Source organism: Canis lupus, chromosome 18 (genome assembly GCF_003254725.2).
Source record: "Canis lupus dingo isolate Sandy chromosome 18, ASM325472v2, whole genome shotgun sequence".
Classification (NCBI taxonomy): domain Eukaryota; kingdom Metazoa; phylum Chordata; class Mammalia; order Carnivora; family Canidae; genus Canis; species Canis lupus.
In genome coordinates, this window is record NC_064260.1 from 17,281,285 (window position 1) to 17,300,154 (window position 18,870).

Genomic DNA, 18,870 nt, shown 5'->3' on the forward strand with positions numbered 1-18,870 from the left:
ATGAGTGAGCTCATTAAGATTAATTAGAAGGTGTTTACAGGAGACATTTGGAATGAAATTGTCTGTGTAAGACTAGAAAAATGCATCTATTCTAAAAATTTTTAAACCTTTGCCAAGAAAAAAAAAAAAAAGGAATGTTACCAACTGAGATTGATCAGTTCACGCAATCACAGATCATCACAACAGTACTGCTCCTGCCTATGAGTTTTAGGAAGTTGGTTTTGTACTGCAGGCAGAGAAACTGAGCTCCAAATGAGCACATTCAGCTTTGGAAAACTACATTATTTAACCTAGGCTGTTTTGTTTTCAAATTTGGAAGTTTAAAAATATAATACTCCGCATTCTTAAAAAAAAAAAAAAAGGGTTTTATTCATGGTTTCCTTTGCTGTGCAAAACTTTTTCATTTTGGTATAGTCCCTATAGTTTTTTGTTTTTGTTTTTATTTCCCTTATCTGAGGAGACATATCCATAAATCTGTTGCTAATGCTATGTCTAAGAGATTATTTCCTATGTTTTCTTCTAGGAGTTTTATGGTTTCAGGTCTCACATTTAGGTCTTTAATCCATTTTTGGTTTATTTTTGTCTATGATACAAGAAAGTGGTCCAGTTTTATTCTTTTGCAAGTAGCTGTTCAATTTTCCCAGCACCATTTATTGAAAAAAACTATCTTTTCCCTATTGTATATTCTTGCCTCTTTTGCCATAGATTAATTGACCATATAGGTGTGGGTTTATTTCTGGGCTCTATCCATTGATCTATATATCTATTTTCGTGCCAGTTTTGTACCTGTTTTGATTACTATAGCTTTGTAGTGTGTCTTGAAATCTGGGATTGTGACACCTCCATCTTTGTTCTTCTTTCTCAAGATTACTGGACTATTCAAGGTCTTTTGTGGTTCCATACAAATTTTAGATTTATTTATTCTAGTTCTGTGACAAAAGCTACCGGCATTTTGATAGGGATTGCACTAAATCCATAGATTGCTTTGGGTAGTAAGGCTATCTTAATAATAATATTAATTCTTCCAATCCCAAATATCCTTTGTTTGTGCCATCTAGCTTCTAATTTTGATTGTGAAACTGAAAATATAAGATACCAAGATTTCAGAAGACAATATTCCAGATGAATTTTCTGAACATCAAGCATTGATGAGTCAACAGTAGATTTCTAAAGGCACAAAGGAACTATGAATATTATTATCCAGTTAGTTACTCAACATGAAGACTTCGTTGTGTATCTTTTACAACAAGAACCTGAACCATCTCATTTTGCTAAAAGGATATATAGTATTCTTTAATCTTTTATATTTGTGCAATTAAATTTATTTGAAATGGTTCACATGTGGACAGATACTAAAGGCAGGTGTGTAAATAAAAGAAATAAACAAATGACATAAAAAATTCTATTTTTTTAAATTAAAAAAAATTTTTTTGGTATTTTTTTTTAATGGAGTTCAATTTGCCAACATACAGCATAACACCCAGTGCTCATTCCATCAAGTGCCCCCCCAGTGCCCATCACCCAGTTCCCCCCGCCCACCTCCCTTTCCACCACCCCTTGTTTGTTTACCAGTTAGGAGTCTCTCATGTGCTGTCAACCTCACTGATATTTCCCACTCATTTTCTCTCCTTTTCCCTTTATTCCCTTTCACTATTTTTTATATTCCAACAAGCACATGAGAAAATGCTCTGCATCACTTGCCATCAGAGAAATACAAATCAAACCCAAAAATCTTAAATGCATCAAATTAATCATTCTAATTAGTGTTCATGAATCTAAAAATGAAAGTGTTTTGTAATTATGAAGCAAAGCAATTATGAAACTTCTCTTCAGCAAAATTATATGCCATCAAAGTTCACAAAAGTATTGTGTTTTGAATATACAAGTGTAAAAAATACATAAGTACCAGTACTAATGATAAACCAGAACCTACCAGAGACATATTTGAAATCATTTAGAGCTGAGATTAATCTAATTTTAAGAATTAAACATAAAAGTGTTATTATAAAACAAGATGAATTATTTGTTTAGCAAAAATACCTACTTAATCCTTAAGTAATGAGCTACCTGGTACATTAAAAATGCAACTAATATTTGAAGCATATTTAGAGTGCTTAAAGACTTCCCTTACTCTTTAATAAATGGAAGAAAACCATTTGTTAAAACTAAAATTTCTTTAAGTTAATAAGATCTAAGAATAGTAAGAATGTATTTTTAGTTTCACTGTACATTTTCAAATGAAATCTAAAGGAAAAATGAGGAAAATCTTGAAAGTTGCTACAACTTCTGTACTTTCAGAGCAGAACTGATTTCAAAACAAAATTTTTGCCAGAACTGAGACATAAATAAATAGTATTCAATATTCTCAATACATGATACTCCGAATAGCACTAGTTCGATACTGCAGCTCAAAGTTTAAGGTTTTTTAAAATAATACTGAAAGACTTTTAGAAAAATGTTCATACCTTAACAGACTGTAAGATGGCAGTCCCCTGCTCAGTTTCAATTCTGCAATAATTATCACACTCAATATTTTGGACTTCTACACAACCAGACCCTGATGCCTTGATATTCAGATCTAGAAATTAAAAAAGAGAAAACAAATTAGTACTATGGCTAATGAGCTCCAAAGCATTTTAGTACCCCCTAGAAATCTGTCTTTTCTGTTATGTTTATGTTATTGAACTCTGGAGACACCATAGTTGTCAGCACCTCAGGGGTCTCCACCACAGCAAAAGGACAAATGTAGTGCCCTTTTATGGTTTTTAGAAATAAAGCATTATTCCAGTTGACCTATATCATCTAAAGAGAGAAAGTAACATAGAAAAATAAATGAGGGTAGAGGTTCCAATTACAACAGACATTCCTGGGAAAGATCACGGAAACCTCTTCCCCACTGATAAAGTGTACACACACACACACACACACACACACACACACAGGTTCAAGTAAGAATACAGCAAGCTAAAAAGTCATTATGGTAAATTGGAGCCTCTTCTCTCTTATTTTCACGATGATTTAAAGATTTGTTCCCATACTTCGTATAAATTAAAAGCAAATTGTAGGAGTGGTATAGATCTGTTTGTTGCCTCACACACAAACTACTGAGGCTTAACACATCAATTTTAATGGTTGGGACATAAAAATACATTTCGACAGTTTTATATATTGCAGTCTCTATAAAGGTTTTAAAAATAGCAATAATCTAAATACATAATCTAAAATAATCCAGAATACAATAATAATCTAAAAATACATGATAATTTTGCAATAATCTAAAATACATAAACCAACAATTTTACCCCATGGTTACGTGGATGCAAATGTAACTAATAAATTTTACCCAGTTAAGTAGTGTCACAACACAGCCTTGATCCAAGGCAGCGCTGATAGACATGGAGAGAAGAAAACATATTCTAAATATCCTTGATCCCCACGAGATGGGTAGAGAAGTTGAGGCTAGACACTGAGTGACAATAATGATACTTCTACTCAACTCACAGAAACAGGTATAAACAAACTGGAGGAACAAATATGTATGAAGAAAATGGAATTATGTTGATTTGAGAAGCTTAATAAAAATCTAGAGGCAGTAAATTGGAAATGGGATTCTGGCTCTAAAAAGAGGAATCGCAAATAATGAGGTTTGAGACCAGCAGCACAGATAGTTCCATTTCTATCTTTGTTACTGTAAAACCTTGCTTACTCTGTTTCAATACTCAGTGCATTTTTTATTATGATAAATAAACATACTGGCAAACCTTCCTCCCTACCCCAGACTGGTACATTGTGAGGGCAGGATCTTCTTCTTTTTTTTTTTTTTTTAAGACTTTATTTAATTAGAGACACAAACAGAGAAACAGAGAGAGGGAGGGAGGCAGAGACACAGGCAGAGAGAGAAGCAGGCTCCATGCAGGGAGCCCGACGCGGGACTCAATCCTGGGTCCCCAAGATCACACCCCGGGAGGAAGGCGGCGCTAAACCGCTGAGCCACCCGGGCTGCCCAGGATCCTTTACTCCTAGGCTAGTTTACAGAAGCTGGGAAGCAGTAAAGCATAGCGGTTGAGAAGACTCCAATCAGTTCAATTTTCCATCACTTTATATCCGAGAGAGAACACACATCTTTTTTGACTTACCCGAGAATCCGTGTCGTGAGGGCACGGATTCGTTCACCCACAATAAATGCTTACTTTATGACACTTGCTGTATCTCAATTTCCTTATGTAAAACGGTGCTAATAACAGTAACTACTGTACGGTGCAATCCTAAGGATTAGAAAGGATTCTAAGTGTCAGGTGCTATGACCATCATCATCATCAGTATCACCCTTCAGTCCCGGGAAGGGGAGCCTGGGGTGACTTTACTAGGAAAATGCGTACACAATGGCTTGCATTTGGTTAAGTATCATGGAACCCGAATACCTAAAAGCATTGCAGGCACTGCGAATGACGCCTCCAAGGCAGTTTTCCTGTTTTTGTATTCCAAACACCGCTACTCAACGGAGAACTTAAAACAGATCAGTAAGAAGCTAGGAGCCTACGTGAAACCCAGCACCTGGTCCGAGGTAGAAGTGTCACGTCCTAGGGAAGAGCGCAGGCTGGAGGGCAAGGGGAGATGTGGGGCGGCCGACCTGCCACGGAAGGGGCGGTCAGCACGCCTCAACCCTGGAAAGCAGACCAGTCTGCCATTGACAAAGTGCAAGCACAGAAAAACAGCGCAGCCCGAGTGGCCCAGCGGTTTAGAAACCAGGGTAGAAAAACAGGAACGATGTGCCAAAGAAGGACACAAGGGTTCCGAGAATAGGTGACTTAGAGGATCCCAGACGACACTTCCCGTGTATCTATAAATCGTCTGTAACTGGGAACCTGGTGTCTGCCTTTCACCAGGCCACGCAAAGCAGAACAGAAAAAAAGAGGCAAGCTCTGTGGGCGGAGGCAACTGAGTTAGGCCAGGGAGTCAGTTGCAGAGGGAGCGATAGGAAGCGCGCATGAGCTGCAGGGGTGAGCGATTGGAAGCGCGCATCAGGGGCAGTGGGAGGGATAGGAAGCGCGCAACAGCAGCAGAGGGAGCGATAGGAAGCGCGCATCAGCTGCAGGGGGAGCCATAGGAAGCGCGCATCAGCTGCAGGGGGAGCGATAGGAAGCGCGCATCAGGTGCAGAGGGAGGGATAGGAAGCGCGCAACAGCAGCAGAGGGAGCGATAGGAAGCGCGCATCAGCTGCAGGGGGAGCCATAGGAAGCGCGCATCAGCTGCAGGGGGAGCGATAGGAAGCGCGCATCAGCTGCAGGGGGAGCCATAGGAAGCGCGCATCAGCTGCAGGGGGAGCCATAGGAAGCGCGCATCAGCTGCAGGGGGAGCGATAGGAAGCGCGCATCAGGTGCAGAGGGAGGGATAGGAAGCGCGCAACAGCAGCAGAGGGAGCGATAGGAAGCGCGCATCAGCTGCAGGGGGAGCCATAGGAAGCGCGCATCAGCTGCAGAGGGAGCCATAGGAAGCGCGCATCAGCTGCAGAGGGAGCCATAGGAAGCGCCCATCAGCTGCAGGGGGGAGCGATAGGAAGCGCGCATCAGCTGCAGCGGGAGCCATAGGAAGCGCGCATGAGCTGCAGGGGGAGCGATAGGAAGCGCGCATCAGCAGCAGGAGCTGCGATAAGAAGCGCGCAACTGGGCAGCCCGGGTGGCTCAGCGGTTTAGCACCTTCAGCCCAGGGCCTGATCCTGGAGACCCAGGATCGAGTCCCACGTTGGGATCCCAGCATGGAGCCTGCTTCTCCCTCTGCCTGGGTCTCTGCCCCTCTCTCTCTCATGAATAAATAAAATCTAAAAAAAAAAAAAAAAGTGCACACCTGCCTGAGGTCAGATTCGGGCTGTGTCCCGGGACCCCAACCCGGTTTGCTCCCCCTCACTTGCCAAACTGCAGGGGCGCGCTCACGTCCACGGACGCCCCGGGGTCGAGGGCGTCCGGCACGACCGCCACCTCCGTCGGCGCCCCGCCGCGCTCCAGCCGCAGCCCGCCCGGGGCCCGCGCCCCGCCCTCCGCGGCGCGCAGCGCCACCAGCACGCGGTCGCCGGCCGGGTGGGCGAGCGGGTCCAGCGGCCGCACGGTCACGTGGCACGGCAGCCGCGCGCGCAGCCGGCCGAGCGGGCTCACCCGCAGCGCCCACGCCCTCAGGCTCCCGCGCGAGGGGCCTGGCGGGGGCGGGGGCTCGGAGCCCGGCGGCCGCTCGCCTCCGCCTCCGCCGTGCGGCCGCGCCGGGCCGGCTCCGCGCGCCCCAACTCCGAGCGGGGTGAGCCGCAGGCCGCCGAGCCCGCAGCCAGGGCGCCGGGCGAACATGGCGCGCCCCTCTCGCGCTCCCTCAAACCGCCGCCGCCGCAGGCCGGGCCGCCCGGCCGCTGCCCCGCCTTAAGGCGGAAAGGCGGACGTTCGCGATTTGCCGAAGCAAGACTGCTCACTTCCGTCGGCAGTTTAAACCCTCAGCCGCGCACGCCGCCCCCGACAGTAAGTATCCACGCGGACCCCTGGACTCCCTGCCCGCGTCCTCCCCTTTCGCAAAGGCGCATGGGATTGGTAGTTCTAAAGGGGAGACAGGTCGTGGGGCTCCGGGCCGCTTAGAAACTACATATCCCAGGAGGCAACGCGCAGGGCAGAAGGGGGAGTGGGAGCAGGTGCCCACTAGCCATTGGAGGAGGGGGGAGGAGCTACTCAGATATCCAACTGGCCAATGGAAAGCGCGGAAGGAGCACGGTGGGCAGGACTGCGTGGTTTCCATGGCTACCAAGGACGCGACTGCTTTGGACAGGGTAGACCTTTGGAGTGAGACGCGGGAGGTCCTAATTTACCGAGAAAAACAGGAACCTAAAGGAGGATCAGGACCAAGTTAAGGGGTAAGAAACCTTTCAAAAGGTGAGACCTGGATGCAAACTAGAGTACCCCCAGTGAGTGGTTAGATCTAAACTTCACTAAACTAGTGCGGGATACCCTGGGGTGGTGAATCCCTGGGCAAGAAAATAAGAAACCAGATTGGTAGTTTTTTTTTTAATGGAATGCCCTCGTATAGAAATAGCAATAGAGTCCTTCCTCCTTCCTGATCCTAAGTGATCTTAAACCAGTCATTGGATGTCTCAGCGTTTTAATTTCTTTTTATTAAAATGAGGTCAATAATACTTCCCTTATTTTGCCTCAAAAAGTTTTTGCAAAGATCAAATAAGGTAATGGATGTGAACTCTATGCACAGGCTGCAAAATTGCAGTGTAAATTACTGTATTTTTGTTTTAGGGAGAGCATCGATTCTTAGTAACCAAGAAATATCTGAGAGATCAGAACTTGTGTCGACAGAAGCATTGATCTCTTTGGCTACAAATGACGCCCTCCCCCCGTTTTAGGAAAAAAAAAAAAACTAAAATAAGGAAAAAAGAGTCAACACAGTGCAATGGGAAGAGCATGAGACTGCTTATTTTCCTGGCTCTATCATTGGTTTATCTGGGTCACCTGAATCTGCTTCTGTTTTAAGATGAAGAAGGATTGTACTAAATGACTCTTTAAGATCTCTTTTACCTTTTATTCTGCAGGCAATTTAATAAAGGAAAAAAAAAGCCCCACGAGATTTATTTCCTGCTTCCCTGCATATCTCTCCCTTTCTGTACCCCTTTCTCTTCCTACCAAGTATTCCCTATGTTCTTCAGTAAAGACAAACTGCAGTGACATTGAATAAAATGCAAGTGCCGAAACTGAGTGTCAAAAAACTGAAGCCCTTGTTGGGGTGCCCAGGGGCGCTCAGTCGGTTTAGCGTCTAACTCTTGGTTTCCACTTAGGTCATCATTCCTGGGCCCTGGGATGAAGCCCCACTTCTACTCCCCACTCATCAGGGAGTCTGCTTAAAGATTCTCTCCCACTGCCCCTCCCCCCATATAAATATATAAATCTTTAAAAACAAACAAACAAACTGAAGCCTATGGCAAAAGTGCAATAAGTGGAATTATGGGAGATATAGTGATAGAGAGATGGACTAAAGAACTAATGAACTGGTCTAAAGTCCACATGGGCCCAGGTCACAGGGTTCTCTGCTAGCCATTATCTTTTTTAAAATTCAGTGCTTTCACAAGTTATCCTTTCTTCTTTTCTGTCCTCCTAGTTCTTTCTCCCTCCTTATTCTTCCTCTTAGTGAAGGCTCATGATAGGTGCTAGCTTTTAGGTTCACCGTGTTCCCACTGAATACTAGCTCTGTCCTTGGCTTTGTTTCATTTGGTCATAATTATTCAGACAGATCTTCAAAGTGTCATTTTAATGAAAACCCACGGGGATAATTTTTAAAAAATTTGAAAAGGGCATTGGTTTAAGCAAGTTGAGAATGCACTAACATTTGTGTACACATGCCAAATATTTTTAGGTTATATAGGAATACCTAGCAGATCATTTTGTTTCTATGGTAATATTTCGTTTTCTGGAACAAACTAAGTTCATGGAATTGTCAACTGAACCATACTTGTCTATGTGCAAAATCATTGATTATTTTCAAATAAATTTATTTGAAAGAAATAAATTTCAAATAAAGATAATTGAAACACTACTTTTCTGATTATATGAGTTTGAAAATGGAGAAAATGATATAACATTATAGGATATTAAAAAGTTATTGATACTTTAAAAATACTTTTTTTGGATACATGACTTATGTATCAAATCTGTCCACATGTCAATGATGACTAATAAAAATACTGCCTTCCATCTATATGATATTATAGTTTTCAAATCGTGTCATCTTATAGTATCCTTATAAAACATTAAGTTTATCAGGGCAAATATTATCCTCACATTATAGATGAAGAAACAAATTCAGAAAGATTAAGATTAAACAATTAAGGTCTGGCCCTCTTCCCACTGTACTGAAAAGGTCCTTGATCCTCCTGACACCTTTGAAGAAAAATGATTATTCACCAAATGAATGGAGAATCATATGTAACTTTTTCCCCTTAAAGCTGACTTGGAAGATATTTTTACATCTTCAGTTTAAAAAAAAAAAAACATTCCTGTAGTCGTGAATATATATTGCTGGTGGCAGTGTAAGTTATTACAAACTTTACAGAGTTCAATTCAGCAGTATGCATAAAGCACTTTAAAAATATGTGAAACCATGACCTGGAAATTATACTTTTGGAGATTTAATGTAAGCATAAAATTAGGGATATTAAAAAAAAACTTACATTCAAGGAATTTTGTTTATTATATAATTACTTAGGCAACTTAAATGTCCCAAAATAGTAGGTGTTATATAAATCAGTAAACATCTGGAATATTATGCAGCAATTTAAAAATTATATTTTGAAGACAATTCAATGATAGGGGAACTCTTCCATAAAATAATTGTAAAGGAAAACTCCAATTCTCCTGTGTGTTTCTCCTTTGCTCTCACACTACTACCATTATAACTCTTATAAACACTTATAAGTGTTCTTCTTATAACTTATAAGAAGTTATAAGTATAACTTTAATACTTCTTCTGACACTTCTGGCTACCACATGTCTGGGGTTTTCTCCACAACAAGCAATTTTCTGAGACACCAGCGGGGTGTTCTGCAGTTTAGCTTAATTCTGACACTATTTACCTGCAAATAGTGTCAGATCCCACAGGTTAAGAGCTCAGTTTCACAAGACTGCTCCCACCCACTTGGGATGCCAATCATTTCATTTTTTGTGTGTTTTCAATAATAAACACATATTACGTTTATAATTTAAACCTTTTAAAAAAGATTTTATTTATTTGTTCATGAGAGACACAGAGAGAGAGAGGCAGAGACATAGGCAGAGGGAGAAGCAAGCTCCCTGCGGGGATGTGGGACTTGATTCCAGGACTCTGGGATCAGGACCTGAGCCAAAGGTAGATGCTCAACCACTGAGCCACCCAGGCATCCCTATAATTTAAACATTTTAAAAGCACTTCTTAAAATATATTGTTTCCTAAGACTAACTCAAATAATGAAATAGATGGAGGATGTCTTCCTATCTAAATGTAAAAATGCCCATGAAGATTTTACTTTATTTAATAATTGATATTCAATAAATGGACAGCAGAGGGCATGAGAGAGTTTTCAGAAAAATGTAACTTAAAGAATTCTGGAATTCAGTTTAAGTGAGGGAAGCCCGAGGAATTTGCTAACTTTCTCAATTATAAACTTTTACAATCTATCTTATGACTTTTATTCTTGTTATGAAATCTTAATAAATTCAATAATCTAAACTAGTAACTGGCAGTACTAAGATATCTAATGAATATGTAGGTAGCCTCATTTGAAATCTACCTGCTATTTGTTTCTATGCCCATGAGGTACAAGTAAAAGGTTGTTATATAATGCAATCAAATTTCCCCACTCTAAACACCTTGAGAAGTTGCCTATGATACACATATTTTCGAGTACTTTGTATGTTAAAGCAATATGTATTTGTGTGTCTGTGTGCATCTAAGATAGTACTTTATTGCAACCAAAGTTCATTCATAATAGAAAAATTTTAAAAGCTAACTTTAGACAAGAGTCTTGCTTATGCTAATGTTTAATTCCATTTTGACAAGTAGCAATAGCCTTTCAATCATCCACATAGTAGTAGCATTGAATAGAAATTCCACTTACATTTTCTATATTTTGCGGCTATGCTGCTCGTGATGTATAGGTTCAGAATTAATATTGTTTCCTGATAAATTTCCTTTTTGTCATTAAATATTAATATTTAATATCATTATCTCTAGTATTGATTTCTGTATTTATTTATATTTTTAATAATATTTTCATCCTTTTACTTCAAACCTATGACATTATATTTGGGACTTGTGTCTTGTAAACAGAATACAGCAGGATATTTTAAAACCCATTTGAGAATCTGTCTCAACAGGTAAATTAATCCACTTACATTTTTGGCTTACTTTTACATTTATATGTATTCTTGCCATCTTGTTTTGTGTTTTCTATTAACCTTGCCTTTTTGCTTTTTGAGGGGAGGGGTCCTCTTTTTCCTCCATTCATTTAGTCTGTAGGTTTTCTTTTTTTTTTTTTTTTTTAAGATTTTTATTTATTTATTCATGAGACACAGAGAGAGGCAAAAACATGGGCAGAGAGAGAAGCAGGGTCCCCACAGGGAGACAGATGTGGGACTTCATCTCAGGACCCAGGGTCACTCCCTAAGCCAAAAGCAGATACTCAACCACCCAGCCACCCAGGTGCCCCAAGAGAGAATCTTAAGCAAGGTCCATGTTCAGTACAGAGTCCTACACGAGGCTCCATTTCACAGCCCTGAAATCATGACCTGAGGTGAAATCGAGAGTTGGTCACTTAACCGCCTGTGCCCCTGTTATTGTTTTTTATATCTTGTCCTCATTTTAGGTTAGCAACATTTACCCATTTATTTGCTCACCTCTTTCCTTCTAGCTTTGGTTTTGTTTTTACCAAAGTATATCTTTACATATATTCCATGAGTCTCTGAGTTATTTCTTTAGACTTTGCCTGATAATGTCTTTATTTTGCCCTTACTCTTAAGTAATAAGTTAGTTGACTGTTACTGTCTCTCAGTACTTTGAAGGAGTATAGTTTTTGCTAATGAGAAGCCTAGGTCTTCTATCTGTCTAATTTAGTGCATTTGTAGAGAAACTGCCTTTTCTCTTTGGTTGTTTTCAGAATTTTTTTCCTTTGTTTTGATTGTCTACAGTTTTCACACTTTGTGTAAGTTTAGTTCTTTTTGTTTGCTTTGCTTTGTTTTAAAGTTACTGAGGTATAATTTACACACAGTAAAATTCACCCTTTTTGGGAAAACAGTTCTATGAATTCTGGCAAATGTATACAGTAATGTGACCACCATGACAATCAGGATGTAGAACTTTTTCATCGTCGCCAAAAGTTCCCTCATACAACTAGTCATTTATTCTCCCCTAATATCCAGCCTCTAGCAAATACTGATCTATTATCTGTCCCTATATTTTTGTGTTTTCCAGAAACTCATATAAATGGAATCATATAGTACATAGCCTTTTGACTTAATATGATGTATTTGAGATTCACTCACATTATTGTATGTATCAATAGTTTATTTTTTTTAATTTCTGAGTTGAATTCCATTGAATGAATATACCATAATCTGTTTATACATCTATAAGTTGATATTTGAGTTGTTTTCAGTTTGGGGTGAATATTAATAAAGTCAATATAAACATTTGTGTACAGTTTTGGAATAGATATATATCCTCATTTCCTTTGAATAAATACATATGAATGAATGGCTGGGTCATTTGGTAAATGTATGTTTACTTTTTAGGAAGTAAGTAAACTATTTTCCAAAGGAGCTCTACAATTTTACATTCTCACTAGTAATATGTGAGAGTTCCAGTTACTCCACATCCTCACCAACACTTGGTATTGTCACTTTTTTTTAAAATTTTTTTATTTATTTATGATAGTCACAGAGAGAGAGAGAGAGAGAGAGGCAGAGACACAGGCAGAGGGAGAAGCAGGCTCCATGCACCGGGAGCCTGACGTGGGATTCGATCCCGGGTCTCCAGGATCACGCCCTGGGCCAAAGGCAGGCGCCAAACCGCTGCGCCACCCAGGGATCCCCGGTATTGTCACTTTTAATAAAACACTCTAATGTGTGTAGTTGTATCTCATTGTGATTTTTATTTGCATTTCCCTAATTACTGACGAAATGAACATATTTTCACATTCTTATATGGCATTTGTATATCTTAGGTTAAATATAAGTTCAAATCTTTTGCCCATTTTTTAGATTGGTCTGTTTGATATCCTATTTTTAAAAAGAGATTTTATTTATTCTTGAGATACAGAGAGAGAGGCAGAGACATAGGCAGAGGGAGAAGCAGGCTCCCCACAGGGAGCCAGATGTGGGACTCCATCTCAGGACCCCAGATCACTACCTGAGCAAAAGGCAGATGCTCAACCACTGAGCCACCCAGGTGTCCCTGATTTCTTATTAAACCATGAGATTTCTTTATATATTTTCAATACCAGTCTTTTGGCAGATACATTATTTGCACATATTTTCTTCCCATCTGTGACTTTCATTTTCATTTCCCAATACTGTCTTCTAAAAAGCAGATCTTTTAGATTTTGAAAAAGTCCAATTGATCTATTTTTTCCTTTTATGATTTGTGGTTTTGTATCCAATCTAAAAATGAACAAACAATCCAATCATGAAATGGGCAAAAGACCTGAACAGAAATTTCACAGAGGAAGACCTAGACATGGCCAACAAGCACATGAGAAAATGCTCTGCATCACTTGCCATCAGGGAAATACAAATCAAAACCACAATGAGATACCACCTCACACCAGTGAGAGTGGTGAAAATTAACAAGACAGGAAACAACAAATGTTGGAGAGAATGTGGAGAAAGGGGAACCCTCTTGCACTGTTGGTGGGAATGTGAACTGGTGCAGCCACTCTGGAAAACTGTGTGGAGGTTCCTCAAAGAGTTAAAAATAGACCTGCCCTACGACCCAGCAATTGCACTACTGGGGATTTACCCCAAAGATACAGATGCAGTGAAACACCGGGACACCTGCACCCCGATGTTTATAGCAGCAATGTCCACAGTAGCCAAACTGTGGAAGGAGCCTCGGTGTCCATCGAAAGATGGATAGAGAAGCTGTGGTCTATGTATACAATGGAATATTCCTCAGCCATTCCTCAGAAACAACAAATACCCACCATTTGCTTTGACATGGATGGAAATGGAGGGTATTATGCCGAGTGAAATAAGTCAATCAGAGGACAAACATTATATGGTCTCATTCATTTGGGGAGTGTAGGAAATAGTGAGAGGGAGTAAAGGGGAAAGGAGAAAAAATGAGTGGGAAATATCGGAGAGGGAGACAGAACATGAGAGGGGGCACTTGATGGGATGAGCACTGGGTGTTATGCTCTACATTGGCAAATTGAACTCCAATAAAAAAAATAAAAAGGAAATAAAAAAAAGAAAACCCATCACCCTAGATTTAGACTAAAGGAAATTGGGCAAGATACTTTACCTCTAGCATCACATTCATCTCCTCTATGGGCTACGATATGAATGGGCTGTTCTAAAGATTCAGTGTGTCCCAGATTTAGGAGTCTCTCATAGTTTGTGTCACTCTCTGCTTTTTCCCACTCAATTCAGCTCCTTTCCCTCATAATCCCTTTCACTATTTCTTATATTCCAGGAGAAGGGCATTTGATGGAATGAGGACTGGTTGTTACACTATATGTTGACAATTTGAATTTACATAAAACTAAATAAATAAAAAATTTAAAAAATATATAAAGATTAACAAAAAAATTAACAAAACTTTTTCTAAACCAAGGTTGTGAATATTTTCTCCTATGTTTTCTTCTGAACATTTTTTACTTTTAGATTTTACATTTAAGTATATGCCTCATTTCCAGTTACTTTCTGTAAATGATGTGGGGTATGGTTTGAGGTAAATTCTTCTACATAAGGATGTCTAATTATTCAGCATCATTTGTTGAAAAATATGATCATCTCAATGGATTAAAAAACTGTTTAGCAAAATTCAATACCTAGTCCTGTTAAAAATTCTCTACATACTTGGAATAGGAGGAAACTTCCTTCACCTGGTACAGGCATCTCTAGAAAGTTACACTTGACATCATACTTAACTATAAAAGATTGAATGCTTTCCCCATTAAGATGTGGAACAAAGATAGAATGTTCACTCTTACCACTTTTGTTCTGCATTGTACTGGAGGTTCCACATAGCGTAATAAGACAATAAAAAGAATAAAAGGAATCTATATTGGAAAGGAAGAAGTCAGTTTGTGTTTATTTGCAGATAGCATGTTCAGATAAGTAGAAAATTCGAAGGAATATTGTGCAAAGCTACTTAATTAATAAAAATGTTTCACCAGGTGCAAGATGCAGGTCAATAACAAAAACCAATTTTATTTCTAAGGACTAACAATGGCATTTGGAGGTTGAAATTTAAAGATAGTATCATTTATGATAACATACAAAATGTGACATACTTAGGGATAAATTTAAACAAGCATATACAAAGACTTATCTTCTAAAAGCCATAAGATATTGCTGAGAGAAACTGAAGATGACCTAAAAAGCTAGGGAGAAAAATCATATTCATGAAAGATAAAACTCAACATTAAGATGGCATATCACCCCACACTAATGTATTTATTCATTGTTCAGTCAAAATTGCACAGGCTTTTTTAAAAACAGGAATTGATAAATTGCTTCTAATTCTTTTTTATGGAAATAAAAATACATAGTATAGCCAAAACAATTTTGAAAAGTAACTTTGAGGATTTACACTACCTTATTTTAAGACTTACTGCAGAACTATGATAATCAATACAATATTGTATGGTATAAGAATAGACATAAATCAATGGGACAGAATAGAGAACATAGAAATAGACCTACACATATTTGGTTAATTGACTTTTGAATTGATTTTTGAAATATTTGGTTAATTGATTTTTGAAATATTTGGTTAATTGATTTTTGAAATATTTGGTTGATTTTTGAAAAGGTACCATAGTCATTCATTGGGAAGAGGATGCTTTTCCTAACAAATGGTGCTGAACAACTAGATATTAATGTGCCCCTCTTCCCAAAGAATATCAACCCTTATTTCACAGCATACACAAGACTTGAAAGAGATAAAAGATGCAAGTAGAAGAGCTAAAACTCTAAAGTTCTAGAAGAAAACATAAGGGAAAATCTTGTGACCTTGAGTTTGGCAAAGATATCTTAAGATACAAAAAAAGTGAACCATAAAAGAAAAATATGATAAATTGGATTTCCTCAAAATTAAAAAAAAATTGCCATTCAAAAAGACAGTGCTAAGAAAATGAAAAGATTAGGAGAGATTGAGAGAAAATATCTACAAAACAGATTAATAAGGTATTGATATCCCGAATACACAGAGTGCTCACAACATTAATAGGAAGCAAAAGAACCTGATTTTTTTACTGGTCAAACAATAAGTGACATGTAAGCTCATAAAAATATGTTCAACATTAATAAGTCATTATGGAAATGCAAATTAGAACTACAAATTAAAAATTAAAATTAGATGCCACTATACACCTACCAGGATGGCAAAAAATAAAAATACTGACAGTATCAAGTGTACAAGGATATGGATTAGTGGGAACCTTGGTGTCCACTTGTTCCTGGTGTGAATATAAAAGGGTGCAGCCATTTTGGAAAATAATTTGACGGTTTTTATAGAATTTGACATATACTTATCATATGACCCAGTAATTCCATTCCTAGATATTTACCCAAAAAACAAAACCATACATGAAGTCCTTCACATGAAGACTTATACTCAAATATTTATAGCAAATTTATTCATAATAGCCAAACACGAGTGATGAATCAAATGTCAATCAGCAGGTAAATCTGCAAATAAATTGTGATGTATTTGTACAGTGTGATACTACTCAGCAATAAAAGGAATGAAATATTGATGTCCATGGCAATGTGGATGAACCTCAGAAACCTTATGCTAAATTATAGAAGCCAGAAAAATCTATGATTCTATTTATATAAGTTACTGGAAAAAACAAAACTAGATGTTACCAGGTGCCTGGGCTGGCAGGCAGGGGGATAGCCATGGGCACTGAGTGTAAAGGCACCCAAAGGAAACTTGGAGAACAATGGCTTTGTTTGTGGCAGTGATGACGCAACTGTCAATGTTTGTAAAATCTCATCAAATTCTATTAAGATTGCGAGTTTTATGACACAAATTGTATTTCCATAAAACTGACTAAAGAACCCCACTTAATTCATCTTTTTCTCTCTTCCTCTTAAATGTGACGCCCAAGTGAAGTGTTATTAGGTAGCATTATGGCATCAGGATGGTTGCCCGGCCAGTGGTTGCTGTTTGACCCTGCCGACCTCTCTTGAGATATGCGTTCACCTGGGTCTCACACTTGGCTCTCCTTGTTGGCACCTTCTGAGAATTCTGCATTCCTATCTGGTTCTCTCAGTTGCGTGGGGCACAGAGCTTCCTGAAGCTGTGTCTTTCATCACAACGTCAAGGGCGCCTGGGAGGTAGCACTGTCATCTCTACCTCAGTGTGTCTCCCATGTCACTTTGAAACATCTTGGGCCTTCCCTGCCTACTGCTTCATTGAATGCAAGGGTAGGATCGGTGATGGTATGGAGCCTTGCCACTTGCCCCACCTCTCTCCTGGGAGAAGAGGCACATCCTCTCTCTGAGGTTCCACGATTTCGTTTCCTGAACCTTGTCCTGGGCAGACAGAATGCCACAGGGGCCCATGCCAACTCTCCTTGCTCCCTGGCTCAGAGAGAGGTTATGGGTGGGTTTTTTTGTTTTGTTTTGTTTTGTTTTGTTTTTTAACTTCCTCTTCCAATGTAAAGTAGGAAAATTGGCTCGGTAAATATTCTTCTAACCCTATAATGAATGTAAGAACCTTTTACTTTTAGAGGAAGGAAAGAAATTGAGTAAGGGATGCTGCCCAAGGGAAGGAAGACCGAAGTGGAGATCTGTGTAGGGCCAGGGGAAGCCTGAGAACAGGAAGTAGTTATGCAATGAAAAGAGGAGGCTATGAAATTTCTAGCCATGGCATAAGGAACTTTGCCTACTTATTGTCTAAAGCTGGCCCTGCCCTAAGAGTTGACACATATTCTTTCAAGGACCCAAATACTTTGCAAATACAAATATTTCGCAGCACCCAATATCCTCCAGAGTCTTTCTGTTCCTAGATTAAAACATCTGATAGTGAGCGTTGAAGGTTAGGCTTACCAAGACTCTCACACGAAATCCTAAGGAAATATTCTGGGACAAATTCATGCTAGAGAAGACCCAATCTAGAGATTCCTAAATTATTTGATCCAGTCACAGGCTGACATCTGTTTATTTGATCCCTGTCAAAATCATTTAAGGCATATTACACATGAAAGCAAAAGAACCAGACCGTGGTGGGAGGGAGCTAACATTTATTGAAGACTACATGCTGGGGCTGGGCTGAGATTTTGTTCCATTTAATCTTCATAACAACCCTTAAATCATCTTGCAGTTGAGAAGATAGCCACTTAGAGGTTGAATATCTTGTCCAAGGTCACACAGGAAGGGGAGCAATGAGATTCAAGCCTGAATGGAACTTCAAAGTATTCATTTCCATTACCCCATACTGTCATGCTGGTAGACTAAGTTAAAGCCACTAATCCCAGGCTTAGATGAAATAATGGGAGAAATAAGGGAGATCCGGGGGCTGTTGCAGATGGGAAGCAGCAATAGCTTCATGAAGTTCTTTGCTAAGAAGCCAGACCAATCTAGAATCACAGTTCCTACTGAGTAGCATATGGGGAAGAGGAAAGGAGTAAATTGAAAAGCAGGTTTGCAAGGCAATGGCCTAATTTGACAGGACATTTAAACTAGCATTGTAATGTTATGAATGTGCTTTCAAGTATGTTTTTTAAAATTTAAGCAAAGTTAACAGTAGAATTTGAAAAACATGCACATTTTTGTAGCAAAAGTAAGGAATGGCCTGCAATGTGAAGATTCTAGATTGCACGCAAACATATAGAGTCTCTGCTTCACAGACCTTCTGGAAGACAGCTTCAGACCTACTTGAGCGTTCCAAACCTCCCACAGGATTTGGAACTGTTTCTGCTCACTACAAATTATTTGGTAACCATCAGGGGAACTGATAGGGCCTCTCAGGCATCCTTTGAATTTCTGAAGCCTGACTGGACTTGCAGAATGACTGTAAATTATTGCGGATGTGAGACCAGTGTTTCTTGCCACACTTTGCGTGCAAAAGCTTTCCTTTGGTTTGTAACTATAGCAACAAGTTCTATAGCCCATTGTTTTGCACAGCTCAGTCTAA

The 18,870-nt window shown here is 39.5% G+C and overlaps 2 protein-coding genes across 15 annotated transcripts in view; one reads left to right on the forward strand and one right to left on the reverse strand.

The window, feature by feature from the left end:
• Nucleotides 1-6,332, reverse strand: part of FAM185A (family with sequence similarity 185 member A) — a 78,125-nt gene extending 71,793 nt beyond the window's left edge. For 7 of the 8 annotated variants that reach the window (XR_007403596.1, XM_049096648.1, XM_049096647.1 and 4 more), the window contains exons 1-2: nt 5,909-6,332; nt 2,466-2,578 (exon numbers count right to left, since the gene is read on the reverse strand). Coding sequence is in view for 7 of the 8 variants with exons in the window: in XM_049096648.1 (XP_048952605.1) it covers nt 2,466-2,578; nt 5,909-6,332 (537 nt within the window). In the remaining variant the exon portion in view is untranslated. Of the gene's footprint in view, nt 1-2,465; nt 2,579-4,421; nt 4,957-5,908 lie in introns of those variants that run through there. The other variant, XM_049096653.1, reaches the window with a different exon arrangement.
• A 25-nt stretch (nt 6,333-6,357) lies between these two features.
• The window catches only part of CCDC146 (coiled-coil domain containing 146), a 119,266-nt gene continuing 106,753 nt past the window's right edge, over nt 6,358-18,870 (forward strand). For 3 of the 7 annotated variants that reach the window (XM_025449526.3, XM_025449529.3, XM_025449530.3), the window contains exon 1: nt 6,676-6,902. The gene's annotated coding sequence lies outside the window, so the exon portion shown is untranslated. Of the gene's footprint in view, nt 6,498-6,675; nt 6,903-18,870 lie in introns of those variants that run through there. The other 4 variants (XM_049096631.1, XM_049096632.1, XM_025449528.3 and 1 more) reach the window with 4 other exon arrangements.